The 15,268-nt window shown below is 41.0% G+C and overlaps 1 protein-coding gene across 2 annotated transcripts in view; it reads left to right on the top strand.

The window, feature by feature from the left end:
• The window catches only part of XYLT1 (xylosyltransferase 1), a 481,277-nt gene that overhangs the window by 16,435 nt on the left and 449,574 nt on the right, over window positions 1-15,268 (top strand). Inside the window, exon 1 of one of the 2 annotated variants that reach the window (XM_068244760.1) lies at window positions 14,104-14,183. The exons of the other annotated variant lie outside the window; for it this stretch is intronic. Coding sequence (XP_068100861.1) covers window positions 14,154-14,183 — 30 coding nt within the window. The 5' untranslated portion in view covers window positions 14,104-14,153. Of the gene's footprint in view, window positions 1-14,103; window positions 14,184-15,268 lie in introns of those variants that run through there. 2 annotated transcript variants of the gene reach the window in all.

Raw genomic sequence — 15,268 nt, 5'->3', positions numbered from 1 at the left:
TCCTAGTCAGATCTTGGTAAAGCTTGCAGGGTGTATTGACAATTTTTTCTTTCTTTCTGAAAAATGAACAGTTCAGATATGCTTCGCAATATAACAACAAATCTGACACTATTGCTGTACATTCAACAACTATTATTTAAAGGACTCCCGAGGCTAGCTAGCATAATCTTTTTACTCACCTGTGGCTTCTTCCAGACCCCGTCAGCCATTGCAGTCCCTCGCCACAGCTTCAGTCCTCCTCGGTGTCCCCACTGGCCACCCATAATAGGGCGGCTCTTCTGCGCCTGCACGGGCACAAGTGTTGATGCCATCTGGCGCATTCTGTGCTTGTGCACAACTACTATGCAGGCAAGTATGCGCCAGATGACGTGGACGCGCAGTCAGGTGCAAAAGAGAAAACCCCACCAATGGGTCGCAATCATTACAGGTGGCCAACGGGGACACCGAGGAGGACCGGAGCTGCGGTGAGGGACTGCAATGGCTGACGGGAGCTGGAAGAAGCCACAGGTGAGTAAAAATAGATTACGCTAGCTCGCCTCGGCAGAGCCGGGACAAGGTCCTCCAGCACCCAAGGCTGAGACACCAAAGTGCGCCCCCTCCATCCCTGCCACCCAGCCATCACACACTGATTGCTATTAGCCTAAGAGGCGCCACAGGGCCCACAACCTCCCCAACACCTTAATATCTAGTTATCTGGCTTGTAGTCACTGCCATGTATCCCCTTTTCTTATTTCTTTCTGCTTCAAACACAATTAGGAATGACAGCTGAATGAATTCTGCGCCCCCTCCTACACTGCGCCCTGAGGCTGGAGCCTCTCCAGCCTATGCCTCGGCCCGGCCCTGCGCCTCGGGAGTCCTTTAAGTGACAGAGGGGCTAGAGGTTTGGACCAGCTAACAGTTGAGACTATTGTGTAAAGAGTAATTAAATTATTTAGTAGATGCCAAAAAAAAAAAAAGACCTTGATCACTGTTAAAAAGGCAAATATACTTTTCAGAATGAACGTTATGTTTCTGCCAGGACTTGCCAGGACTTGGCCTTTTCACACTGAAAACGGCAAAATGCAGTTGCATTTGGCTTTCTTCAAAATCGAATCACACTTTGTAAAATGCAAATCTATGTGATAAGTGCATCACAAGACATTTGGTTTGAAAAGACCCTAAGCTTTAAGCAGGATACAGTTCTATACATGCTTGAATATAACCCGGTCAGTGCAGAGTATGCAGCGTAGCACCCCTTCATGGTGGTGTTCTATTTCCAAGACGTCAATAAAGCCAAGTACCCACCTAAAGATACATTGGGGGAATCAGTGGGGACAAATGATCGTTTCCTGATGCCTCTTCCACAATCAAGTAATTGACGAGTGAGCGTTGCAGTGCGAATTACCATTTGAACAATCACAGAAATGTTTGAGAGTGGCAATGTTGATCTGAAGGATCGCTCGCCCAGTGGTACGTTTTTAGGTTTGTTCAATATGAGCGATCACCGTGGGTGGTTACACATAGTCAAACATCATTTAACAAATTTTTGTTAAACAATGTTACGCTATATCGTGAAAACTATAATTCTTCATGAAAATGTTGTCGGAAAAATCGCCTCGTGGGTATGGACCTTAACTATCTTGGTTCCAGCCCATGGGTGCTGGGCCTCCACTTTTCTGCCTGCCTGTCCTCTGTATTCTCTGGGTACCACCACCGTGGCTTCTGGATCCCACTACTGCTACCGTGGTTTTTGCCTCATTTTTAACTATTCTCTCCATTGTCATTATTTCTAAATATCTTTGCTAGGCTGTAACATGCAGCAGTAGTCCACACCAGAATTTACAGCAGCAGAAGACACATGCAGCACCCTGCACTACTATACAGGACTGGATGGTGATGAGTGGATACTTGCTGGGGTACTAGTATGGCGGTGTGATTGATGGGTAAACCAGTGTGGCAGTAAAAGTGACAGTTGTTGGATAAACATCCCCTAGGGTTATAATTCAGTCAGCCATTGCCACCTGTTCTCTCAAGTAAAAGGGGGTAGGTACTCTCACTTGAATTGTTTTATATTCTAGTACTGTATATATATTCTATACAGATTCTTAGAGACAAAGCAGTTGTAATTGAGCATGGTGGAAGAAGGATTTAATCTCTAATGGGTTTGAAAAGAAGTTGCTCGGAGCATGACTGAAGCGAGAAAACCTTCTATTATTTTATGCACATTGCTGCATTATATGTCAGTGCTTCCTTCATAAACGATAATAACATTAACAGTAGTAATAATGTTTTGTTGTGGGCATGTGGACTGGTGCAGCAACAGAGAAGCCATTGCAAACATGGAACACGCATCAGATTGTGAGCCCCACTGAGGGGCAATTAGTGATGTGAATTGTTCTATACTGTTTGTGAAGTGAGGCGGAAAAAGTGTCAGCACTGCATAAATGAATAATAATAATCACAATTATAATAATAGCATAGAAAACCTAAGTCACCTACCGAGGAACCCAATACTGCTAAGCAACACAGCTCAGCACATTATTTCCAGGGCCTGCTTGTGATGCTTGTACTAAGAGACCAGCACTGGCAAACGGAATGGTATTACATTCCAAAGGGTGCAGTAAAATGTTAACAATTTAAAGCATATTATAAGCAGCGGATATCACTCCCAGATTGGCCGTAGTGTGTGTGTGTATGTGTGACTTTGATAGGCATAATCATTTGTCACTTCCTCTGGGGGCAGAGACAGATGTGACTACAGACTTGTACATACTCCATGAAACACTGTATAATGTGTCCACGTAATGCTGATAATCAATGTAATACTAAATAACCTTTCAGAATCAATTCTTCTGTGTGAAGCGATAGGATTTCTCCAAGTTGTGTGACTCCTGAAGGCATATCCTAGTTTGTGCTGCAGGCAGATACTGGTTGAAATGCAAAACAATTGCTCAGTGTTTCACATGGAGATCCATTTTTAAAATGAGCCTGTCGGCTGTCACTCATCATGTAATGCTTGGATGCTCAGCTCAGATTCCATACATATTTGACTGCCTGTCCCTAAAATACCACAGTAAATCTCATTGCATTGACGTCATCCTTTGCTACGAGCCTTTTCTCCTTTGTGTTTCTGCATAGAGGTGATGACAGAGAGGAAACACTATAATCCAGAATTTCCCACTGGTCTCCATAGGCATCATGAGAATTTGAGAAATCCATACATTGTCACAGGGCTTATGGGTACTGATAACAAATGTCAGTCATTCTGGTGTTAATCTCTTAGCTTTGCATCCTGCCAACAACGGCGCGGTTACATTGCAGGCGAGAAAATGGCTGAAGCCCACGGCAGCCAATGAGATGCCAGCTCTCTATATTTGTGTATGTTATCCTGGCAATACTTAAAGATTTACATTTAGTAATTGAAACTACTGATTGAAGGGATCACCTGGACAATCACTTAAAGTGTTGCTTACATCATGCAGTACTTTATTTAGCAAAACACTCATTTCTAGCTTTAAAGAGTTAAACCTGCTGTTCAGCATACCGATTTAACTATCAGGAAATACAGATACATATTTCTACCACTTAAAGAACACCTCTAATGAAAAAAACGTACCTCTATGGGGCTTCCCCCGTTCTCTTCAGCTTCCTGGATCCAGCGCTGGCAGCCCCCGAACAGCGTGCAGCAATATTTACCTATCCGCACTCCTGCGCAGGCGCAGTGCAATCTTTCCCTCGGGCTCAGACTGAATTAGCCGATCCTGATCGGATCAGCTCTTCTTCTGCTAGTCTTGGCTGAGAATCTAGCTTGTGTGCTGGTGTTTCATGATGTTGTTTTGCGATTTAGTATGCCAGAATGCTAAATGACAGGCAATGAACAGGCACATTGTTTGAGCACTTAAGCCTGTCGTACACTGGCAAATTGCCACCCGAGGTGCTCCAAAGATAGATCCCTGTCTGATCGGCATCTGATCAGAGAGGGAACTATTGCTGCCACACACTTCAAATAGATTTTTAGTAGATTTCAACATGAAATCTATAAAAAATGTATAGGACCAACCACTCCCCCAGAGCTGGTGATGAGCTCCCCAGCTCCCCCAGTCTCCGCCCAGATAGTACTGCTACCCCAGGCACCCCTGCAGAGTATTAGCAGCTACATATCGCCCTCACTTGTCCGGTCATGGTGCCTCCTCCTATGTGCTCCTGTCATCTCCTGGTGCCAGTACTCCGTGACCCCGGCGATATGTACATACTCATGTAACATCGCTGGGCCATGAAGTACATCATCTGGAGATGATAGGACACAGGAAGGAGTGTGCACCGGCCACACAGTTGAGTCATGAGTGCATTTTGCTTCTGCTAATACTCTGCAGGGGCCCCAAAGTCATAACTTATTCTATAAAAACATTTTTTGTTTTTCAGTGATCCTATCATGTTATGTTTGCTTAATATATATTTGTCGATTTGTGACCGGCTTAGGCAATTAAAGATGCATACTATCTGATTTGTGTGAAAGCTTTTACATATTTCAATTATTTTGCCTTATGAAGTCCTTATGATGCTTATTTTTTCCCCATATTGGGGAAGATCACATTTTAGGCACATGGTACAAAAAATAAAATAACAAAAAAATAAATAAAAAATAGCTCAGAAATGCAAATTAACAAATAGTATCCTTCCAACTTTGTTAGATGGATACTATTCTCATGTTAATTGTTTAAGCAAGTCGTTTAAAGAATGGAAATCTAATTACCAAGCAGTTTATTTTATTAAGCAAAGAGTTGTTAAAGTCATTAAAGGAAAATTCCAATAATGGCAAAACCTTAATGTTTTCATTTTGGCTTTCACTATGGCCCAATATATTGCAAGGTTTAATAGCAAATGTTTTTTTTAGTTTGATTACTTTGTTTTTATGTGCCTATAAAACATGAATGTTTAATAGTGCTCCTAAGGCTATGTTTACACTATGCTAACAGCCTTGATAACTCCTCCCACTCATGGGTCTGACCCTTAGGCAGGAGCCACACTTCAGAAAATCTGCAGCGTTTTGCCACATTCAAAAAATACATGCGGAATTGCATGTAATGATAGTCTATGGTGCTGTGGTGTTGCCATATGCTCTGGAGGCTTATGTCACTCTGCATAGCATTAAAAAGAAAGCGACAACCTGCATAACATGTGCTTTTTTCATTGAAATCAATGTCTAGTGTTAAAAGAAACGCAAGTTAAAACTCTGCGGCAAAACCCTTGTGGGGAATGTCTGCAATAGATTAGTTCAATAGCTACATTTAAAAAAATGTAGAAATAAATGTGTTAAATACACTTGTTTAAAACAGTGTAAATGTTTTTTGAACATATGCGAATAAAAAACATCCTTGTCCCACTTTTCATCATTTAATCAATGTATTCTGTGAAGTAATAGTAGCCATTGTTAACTGTAACATTCTTGTTCAATGTTGTTCACATGAATGGTAAAGTTCATTGTGATTTGACATTGCGCTTTGAGAGACTGTTTAGCACATAAATATTAATACATGCAAATCAAAGGCAAGTCATGTTCAATACATTCTAGTCGTTACAATTTTATTTCAAAATTCACATTTTTCACAACCACAAAATGAAATGTTAGATTGCAAGCTCTGTTGAACTCTGTGCCTCTCTCCTCCTGTGTTATGTTTTTGTCATTGTTTTGCTTCCAGTTTCTAATATATTTCCTTATTTCATATATAAACAGTTTAGTATATTTAATGCATGAACACCATTATACAGTACAGTATATATAGAAATGGTTAATAGGAAATAAAAATTAAAACCTTTCTGAAACTGCATAGGACGAAAAATATGACTTCAAACCTATTTGTAATATAAAGGCAGCTGTCCTAGTATTTCCAGCAGAAGGTAGCAGACCTGTGTCTGTATTTAACAGGAAAATTGATATATTTAGTAGCTGAGCATTAAGTGTAGAATCACATTAAAAATTCATAAGCTTCTAACCCCAATGTATAAATAGTAGTGCGATGAGCCGATGACAAAAGTAAAGTCTCTAGCTGACTGTTTGTCTCTATCTAATGTATCTAACTATCTATCTATCTATCTATCTATCTATCTATCTATCTATCTATCTATCCTGCCAGAAATTCACACTCAACGTGAGACGCTTGTAGAAGATACCATTGGCTGACTTCTTTTTAAAATTCCAGTTTCCTGGCACCTGAGCTGCTCCTGTCTGTAATACTAAATTTATTTATTATCTGAGCATTCTGAAGTCAGTGAAAATATTGCCTGGCCTCCCAGAATGCTGAACAAAAATTCTGCATTCCTAAACAACCTAGGCTTAGCATAACTAAGAGGGTGGGCCTATATACCAATATACAGTATTGTATGTATGGATATTGAGAGTGTTCCTTATGCTGAAACCATGAAAATGACTATAAAAGTGAATATCCTGAATAACTTACTGCATTCTATATGTCAATACAGGGCCTCTTTAAAGGGATCCAAACAGCTTTTTTTGCAGTCTGTCCTGGTTTCTAATAGCTGTAGGAGCTGCAATTTCCCTCCTCCCCTTTCCACTGCCGTTATTGTCCAGGGGAAGTTTTGAATGTAACTTCAAACTGTTTGAAGTACAGTGTCCCCCACACTAAAGGGATACTTAAGTCAAAAATAAAAAATGATTTTTACTCACCCGGGGCATCCCTTAGCCCCCTGAAGCTGTATGGTGCCCTCGCAGCCTCGCTCCGATCCTCCTGTCCCCGCCGGCGGCTACTTTCGGGTTCGGCGACAGCTGCCGACAGGCTGGGAACGCGAGTGATTCTCCGCGTTTCCAGCCGCTATATCACCCTCTATGCTGCTATAGCGTATATGTTATCCGCTATAGCAGCATAGAGGGGATATAGCGGCTGGGAGCGCGGAGAATCACTCGCGTTCCCAGCCTGTCAGCGGCTGTCGCCGAACCCAGAAGTAGCCGCCGGTGGGGACAGGAGGATCGGAGCGAGGCTACGAGGGCACCATACAGCTTCAGGGGGCTAAGGGATGCCCCAGGTGAGTAAAAAATCATTTTTTTTATTTTTGACTTAAGTACCCCTTTAATGAAAGCTTTGCTTGCACATTGATACTGCTAATTGCAGTAGTTCTTATCAGCCAATAAAAAGCCTCTAACAAATATTTAAATGTACAAAGAAGTAGGAGTATTGCATTTGGTTAGTAATGTGGCACTATTGAGTGGGTGCTATAAAGGTGCTTGGTTCACTTTAAGATCCACTGATTACTAGGAAACTATATAGCATCCAATATTCTGCGCTCTTTCATTGTTTAACATGCCTCACCAAATCACAGCTGTCATTTTGTTGCTATGGGCATGCCCCCACTTTTTTCCTCTTGTATCTTCAACAAGCCAAACATATAACTAAGATCAGTAAGATATTGACGCTACAGGCATGTGAAGCAGCATATAAGAGTATGCATATTTGGGGGGGGGGGGGGGGGATGGAAGTGAGCACAGTGTCGCTCACACAGCAGCCTTGCCATCCCGTTTCAATTTACTAAATTGCCACAGTTATCATATTTTTATATTTTCCTCCATTTACTTGAGTGCTCTAGTGTCAGAAAACCCAGAGGGAATATTCATTGTGCAGGCGATAGAGAGAGGACAGAGATATCCTCAGCTGATACCGCAATTGGCCTCTTTTTGAAGTGTCAGAGCAATTGTATAATTAGCATTCATCAGACACATAAGTTCTTATGGATAGTGTCTGTTTGATGTTCTATTTTTGGAACGTGTGCTGCCGGAAAACAGGGATAGCTGGTCTTTCATGTCTGTTCAAGATTAGTTAAACTACTTACTAATGCTGTTTTAGGATTTGCCTTAAAAAAACGTGATATCTCTGTTATGTAGCAGGGACATGCTCTAAGGATATGATGAGGTGATTACTACCTCTGCCACTGACCCCACTTTTCTTAGCAGTGGACTGAATAGATCTTACACTGCCAGGCAGTGAACCTAGTCGGGTAGCTGAAGGACTTGTTCACACTGTGCAGGTTTTATTATGGAATAACGCAACATGTCCGCACACCCAAATGTACTAATAGTGCTACTGAACTGGCACCTTCACATCCATGGGTTGGAATGGATTGCAGTGTTCTATTGCACTGTCTGTAGAAGGCTTCATTCCCACTTGCATGAAATAAGGCCGGCTTCCCACAACAGGAAGTAGCGGTGAACAAACATATTAACGGTCCTATGTTATGTGTAGTATCCCTTCACACATGTCTGTTAGCAATGGATTTGCTGGGTTTAATGCGGAGAGTGAAACGCACTTTTGCAATTTCTGCGATGAGGCAATGCGGTACAACGGACACAACCGTGACTGGGTCCATACCAAGGACGTTTCAGCGCATTTCACAAAGTGGGAACCCAGCCTTATGCATGTGAAAATGTGCATGTAACATAGAAATGGCTCAAACTGTAAATGAAATAATGCATGTGTATTAACTTGTGTAGTTGTATAGTGTATTATGCATGTGTTACGCAATGCAGAGGATGTGAATGAGTCTGAAGGTCCTGGTCACATTGGCATTGGTGCTGAGCAGTGCATTACTAGCAAAGAAGAATTAAGATGAAATGGGGCCCTAGGTAAGGTAGTAGCTTTGGCTCATCCTTATGATCCTTTTGGTAATCTGAGGTGGGAGAATGGTCAGGAAAAGTGGCAGCTGGGCCTCCTCACACCCACAAGGCCCCAGGCACCTATCTAGGCTGCCTGGTGGATGATCCTGCTCTGACTGTTAGTGCCAAGGTGGAGCACAGAGGGGTGTGGCCTAATTCCATACAAGTGAAAGAGGCTGGCAGACTCCACTGTGTAAAAAGTGGCCAGACACATTTTTGCAGGCTGAGCACCATACAGTCTGAGGTGTGAATGATGTTGTGTCAGTGATGGGAATCCCCAGGCAGCTGTGGTGACGAAGCAATGCACAGTAATATGCACTGCTCTACATCACATATGGCAAATCAGGGCTTGCTTTCAGTCATTCCTGCCCTAGCTGCCATTGGTGTAATGGGAAACTCTATGTTACGATCGGTGTAACACAGAGAGGATCTGATTATCGGTGATCTGCAGTATCACCGAGAATACAGATATATATATATATATATATATATATATATATATCTATCTATATCTATCTGATTGATGATCTGCAGTATCACCGACAATCAGATATATCTCTAACCTCTGGACACCTGAGTAATATGAGTGTTTGGTGCAACAGTAATACTTTGAGGAGAGCACCCGTATAGAAGGTGCAAGGCAGTAGAGATACTGCCCAAAAGCCTGAGACTCCCCAAGGGGAGGAGTCGGGCTGAGAATGGGAAGGACCAGAGTGTGAGTGACACTAATGATGAAGTGTCACTGACAGATCTGTGAACTATCTCTAAACAGAGGAGATAGTTCTCGAGGTCGGACAAGCCAGGTCAGCAACAGACAGATCAGGTACAGAGGAAGGAGACAGACTCGGAATCCTAAGGCAAGCAAGGTTTGGCAACGGAGTAACAGATATAGCGAAGTACCAAATCAGAAGAGAGGTCAGGAAAGCAGAAGGTCATAACAAATAATCAACAATGTCTAGTCTATAGGTGTGAGCTCCTTGATCATCAACACCCTGGAACTAGTCTGAAGTATAACAGGATGGTAAAGCTAATTCCTAGACTTGGGTGTGAGCTCCGTAGTCATCAACACCCTGGAACTAGTCTGAATGATAACACAGATGATACACAGTATTCCTAGTCTTGGGTGTGAGCTCCGTAGTCATCAACACCCTGGAACTAGTCTAGAGAATAACACAGATAATTCACAGTATTCCTAGTCTTGGGTGTGAGCTCTGTAATCATCAACACCCTGGAACTAGTCTAAAGAATAACACAGATTCTGACAAACGGGTCTGAGTGCTACCACGTAGTGATCGCAACGGCAGACAACCAGAGAATGACCAGCACCCAGTATATATAGCAAGGCGCTCTCCAGCGCCTCCCCTAAGTGCTGGACCAATGGGAAGTGGTGGAATTGTCAGCTGACCGGCTTGGTCAGCTGACTCCCTTCTGGCTGTCATAAAAGCTCTGCCTCGTCCTTCTGAACCTGTGTGGACTATCAGTCCCAGCCACACCAGACATGTGTTGCAAAGCACACGCCGCGCTGGACGCGGAATCCGCCGCACCGCTATCAAGGCATGCGGCGGTTTCTCCGCGTTCGGCCATACTACTGGATGTAGGCCTACGCGTGCAAACCGCCGCGTAGGACGCGGAATCAGCCGCCTTGTTCTGAGTACACGCGGCGGCTTTTCCGCGTTTTCTCACACTCTACCAGTCTGTTGTAAGTGTCACAGAATAATACATAGTAATTTATTCCTATGTATTTTGTTTCTTTATACATTTTTAAGGATAAAAAAAAAATAAAGTGCATAAATTGAGATTTATTTTCTAATTTATTTTCTAGAAAATGTTCTATCTAACAGTTGAACATCTAAGACCATAGGTGCCAGACTTTATAGCTTGTCTCACTCCCAGGAGAATTAGGAGTACTTATTTAAACTGAATGCCAAATATCACGTAAGCTTGACCGTTAAGTAAACGTGTAGGAATAGATATTTAGGGCCCATTTCCACTGCTGCGGAACTCAAGCCAAATCCGCAGTTTCCCCACAACCAAATTGTGCGGGCAAACTCTGCCATAGGGGATCATGCTGCATCCATCTGAATCGGTTGCCTTAGCGACTCGGTTGACATTGCAGCATTTTTACGTGCGGGGGGGATCGGATCCCTTAGCACGGAGTGGCTTCCCGGATTTGTCTGCGTCCTCGCACAGGAAGAAAGTGCCGCCGTGTGTCTCGCAGGACGCATGACGAGTAGTGGAAACGGGCCCTTAAACTACTTTGCATCCTAACTGCAAAGAAGTCTTACCAACCTGAGTTAGCTGTTTACCTTGTTCTTTAATGGTATCATTCGTATTTTTTCCTGATATCCATGCTAACACACTGTTAACAATACCAATATGAGCAGAGATAGCAGCTGAGTCATCCTCTTCATTTATCACAAAGCTAGCCCAGCACGCTGACCTAAGCATATGATTTGGACAAACAGTTCTCCTGATCAGGGAAGTGAAGGGAGTGAGGACACAGGAAAGCAGGAGGTGAGTGCCTTCTGGCACACAGTCATAAACTTAGAGTGGAAATTGAGCCATTTGCCCCATTCATTCATTCATTCATTGTTACGGGCCCTTGATGGATCCCTTGGGTGCTATAAAAAGGATCACCGAGTGCCCCTGTCACTCATCCATGTGAATAGTTTGTAAGTGCTGGAAATGTATGTGACTACATGTACCTTTTTTTAATTGCATCACATTTTCTTTTCATCAAAGGAAGACTGTTGACAATCTTTTAAATGATTAGGGTGTTTTGTTGAAGTCGCATGCTCTTTTTTTCATTACATATTACTTGATGATAATTATGTTTGAGCTGTTAGTGCAATTTTCCCTGATGAGGGTGGATAATGACACATTATTACTTACAGTGCAAATTCTGTCACATGCCAACTATGTCTTTTAGTTTAATCGCTGTAATTTGGTTCCTCAGGCAGGTATTTCTTGCTTCAGGTGGACAAAAGTCCTAAAAAAAGAGCTCTATGAATTGCCATTGGACTGGGCATTGAATAGGACTAACATTTTTTTTTAAGTAACACCTTTAAAGCCCATTTAAACTGAAAAATGAAAAATTGTGGATAAATTACCGGTAAATGTTCATAGATAGTTCAACATAACATTATTTCCCATATCCTGGCTAACTCCTATGCTACATCCTGTTGAGATTCAGGACTACATTATTCCATGATGTTAGTCACTTGTGATATTTAGCCATTCCCCCTCCAGGATGGAGAAAATACAGTAATAAGGAGGTGAGCAGCAATTGAGCTCAACTGACAGCCTGAATATAAATAAATATTGTGTGTCTCTGCTGAAGTCCCACCAAAGATATGAATATTAAATTGGTAATTATGTCCTTCTGTAAACATTGCTGCCAGATGGAATTATGGGAACCCTAGTTTGAATATAACTAGCTGCTGCAAGATGACAGTTGCAAGATATGAAGTACTGCCTGCTAGGCACATCCATGATATGGCTCAGTGTATGCTGGGCCCTCACTTACGGTACCTTTTTTTTAAAATTAGACATATTTGTCATTTGAATTCAGATGAGATTTTAAAAAATGTACAGAATTGCCTGTTTGAATGATTCTGGAGATAATAGGAATGCATTACAGCTCTGAGGACCCAAGGGTTGTCTTTGACCATAACAACTTCCTGCTCTGCCTCATACTTCCTGTATAGAAAAGAACATGGACACAGAGCTGAGCAAAGCATGCATATATAAACAGTAATCTTTCATTATAAAGATGCATGGAAGCTGGTTTTCACTGTTTATCTGCCTATCTTTGAATATCTGTAGGTGGATTTTCTTCTGCACATAGGTGGAGTTAGCAGAGAGTTATACAGTCTACTGAAATTCTGATGAATAAAAAAATGGAATAAAATTAGTATCTTCTTACAATGGCCTATACCAGATTCACAGACATAAGAACTCAATAGAAATCTTACCACTGGCGTCTCCAGAGAAACGCATAAGCCAGAAGTCAGTGAGTAATTTGCTGGCACTATACAATACATTTCAATTTTAGGCAGAATGAGTCTTATCTGTATAGAAATGCTTCTGGGACTGAATGCCTTCGGGTACTAGTAGCTTATAAGTTAAAGTAAACCTGTCATGATAGAAATATGGGAGTGGACACTGCAGAGTGTGTGAACAAGTTCCTATTCCTCAGGCTCTTGTACTCCTCCATTGGCTTTACTACTGATTCTATTAACCACTTTGAAACCCTTGCTACGCTTATCTACTCCCCACAAAACTTCATCTGAAGCTCAGGGGAGTAGATAGGCGTACTTGTGGTAAACAGTGTGCTGTATGCCCAATAAGCTATCTGATTATGTATATAGGGTATCATTTTAACCGTGACAAGTGAGAGAATAGATTTTGTGGTGTTTGACAACTGAGGGATAAGTCATGTGATTTTTTTTTTTACCGGAAAACTGAATGAAAAGCAATAAAACTGTTATTTTCATGTACTCTATACCCCCAAATAAATACTTGTAAAAACAACAAAAGTGACAGCATTGAAAAGAGAATACATAGTTACCCTAGGGACTTAGCTTTTAAAATATGTATGCCATGAGAGTGTATTACTGTTAATCATGAAGATAAGGGCTTTTAATTACTGATAGAGTACAATGAGAAATCAAAAAACACAAACCAGAAACTAATATATTATCGCCATACATTGTACTAGGAACATTATTTAAATGTTGAGATAACCAGGACAAATTAGCAAATACAATGTGTGTGTTTTACCTATGGTAACATTGTTTATTTGAAAACTATAGTGGATGGAAATGGAGAAATAGTGTATTTTTTCTTTTTTTTCTCATTTTTCCCTTTAAAATGCACAGATAATAACATAATTACTAAAAGCAAATATCACCCTCACAAAGCATAATTTGTGGCAAAAAAAAACAAGATATAGATCATTTACATCTGATGAGTAGCAATAAAGTTATTGGTGAATGAATGGGAGGAGCGCTGAAATGTGAAAATTGCTCTGGTTTTTAAGCAAAAAACCCTGTGGTGCTGAAGTGGTTAAAGCCGGCCTAAACCAAACATTTTTTTTAATTAAAAATATTTAGTTGCACCACTCTGACACATACAAAGATAAATAAACACTCCTTCAAACCTATGAGCATTTCAGTGCATGCTTTTCACCCTTCTCTTTTCATAGCTAGGGTTATACAGGTGGCAGCCATTAGCAATTCCTCCATTGCCGGACACCATCTACTCCACCAGTTTGCCGGAAAAATCCCGGCAATTTGAAAGGAAGGGAGGGGTTCCTGCAATAAATGTAAAATATTTTATATTTGTCATCATGCAGCTGAAAAAAGGCTGCTATTTATTATTATTATTTAGAAAATAGATTTTATTTCTGAAATATAGTATTTTTAATTTGGGTCCACTTTAACTTTACAGCAGTGAAGTCAGAAATCCTGGATCCATGTCCTTGATTGCCAAGTGAGGCCAAAAGGCGAATATGCCAGCCGGGGAACTAGGGCATTTTAAAGTAGGATTTTTACAATGTTTCATTGTTTGACTGTAAAGAAAAAAAAATCTAGCCTGTCAATCAAGTAATGTAAATTGATTTTGTAGAAAATTCCGTAAAATGTCTCATTGGGTATTTTGAAGAAGTCTGTTTTTTTGATCTATAAACCAAACCACTTACAAAAAGTGAAAAAGTAAACTCTGGGTGAAAATAAACTAATGAGATATAAACAATTTTATCTATCTCCCTATTCCTGAAAATTACTTTTTTTTAGAATCCCAGAGTTATGTTTTCTTTTTCAAAAATATAAAAGTAGGTTTACTTCTGTAATGTCTCGTATTACTGATACAGTCTTTCAGTGTCCTAGAAGCTAAAATATATGAACTATTGGCCTTTTTTTATCTATCCCTGCACCCAGAAGCTGTTCACTGATAGGCAAGCGTTTTATGGCTGTAATACCTTATCAGAGGGTTATTCTATAGTTCGACTAGGTCCGGACTGGAGACAAACTGTCACTTGCACGCCTGAAAGATTAATTCTTTTAGGCAGAAAAAGAAGAAAAGGAGCACAGCCTAGTTATTTACAGTATATGCTTTGCACTGTACATACACGTCTATCTCATCATATTACATGTCACCTCGGGTACACTTTAAAGCAAGTGTTTTACAGGTGAGTCATTATCCTAGTGCTGTAAAGAAGCCAGTGCTACCTTCATCATTACTGTTTTATACATACAGGGAGTGGTGCATAATCAGCAGACGAAGATTCAAACTATTGCAGAAACTCTATCAGTTTTGAAGAACACTTAATTGGGGTTGCATTAGAGCATATACTCTCAACATTGCCCTGTTACTGGACACTGCAGGTATAGGGGTACGTATTTGCGAGGGGCTTATTCTCTTGGGTGATGCTGATATTAATAATATTGGTAATGTTCTATTATTGAGATTATACTATGTGGCCAACTTTTGGTAATGTGAAAATCAAACTCCATCTCTCAGCTATACATTAGTCATGCACCGGCACCCAATATATACAGTCTCTTGACTTTCGGCTACACTGTTAACTATGTAAAAGCGGAAAGCTTACTCACACACTCACACTCA

This window comes from Hyperolius riggenbachi, chromosome 7 (genome assembly GCF_040937935.1).
Source record: "Hyperolius riggenbachi isolate aHypRig1 chromosome 7, aHypRig1.pri, whole genome shotgun sequence".
Taxonomy (NCBI): domain Eukaryota; kingdom Metazoa; phylum Chordata; class Amphibia; order Anura; family Hyperoliidae; genus Hyperolius; species Hyperolius riggenbachi.
The sequence above is the reverse complement of the archived record's forward strand: the minus strand, read 5'-3'. Positions and strand labels throughout refer to the sequence as shown.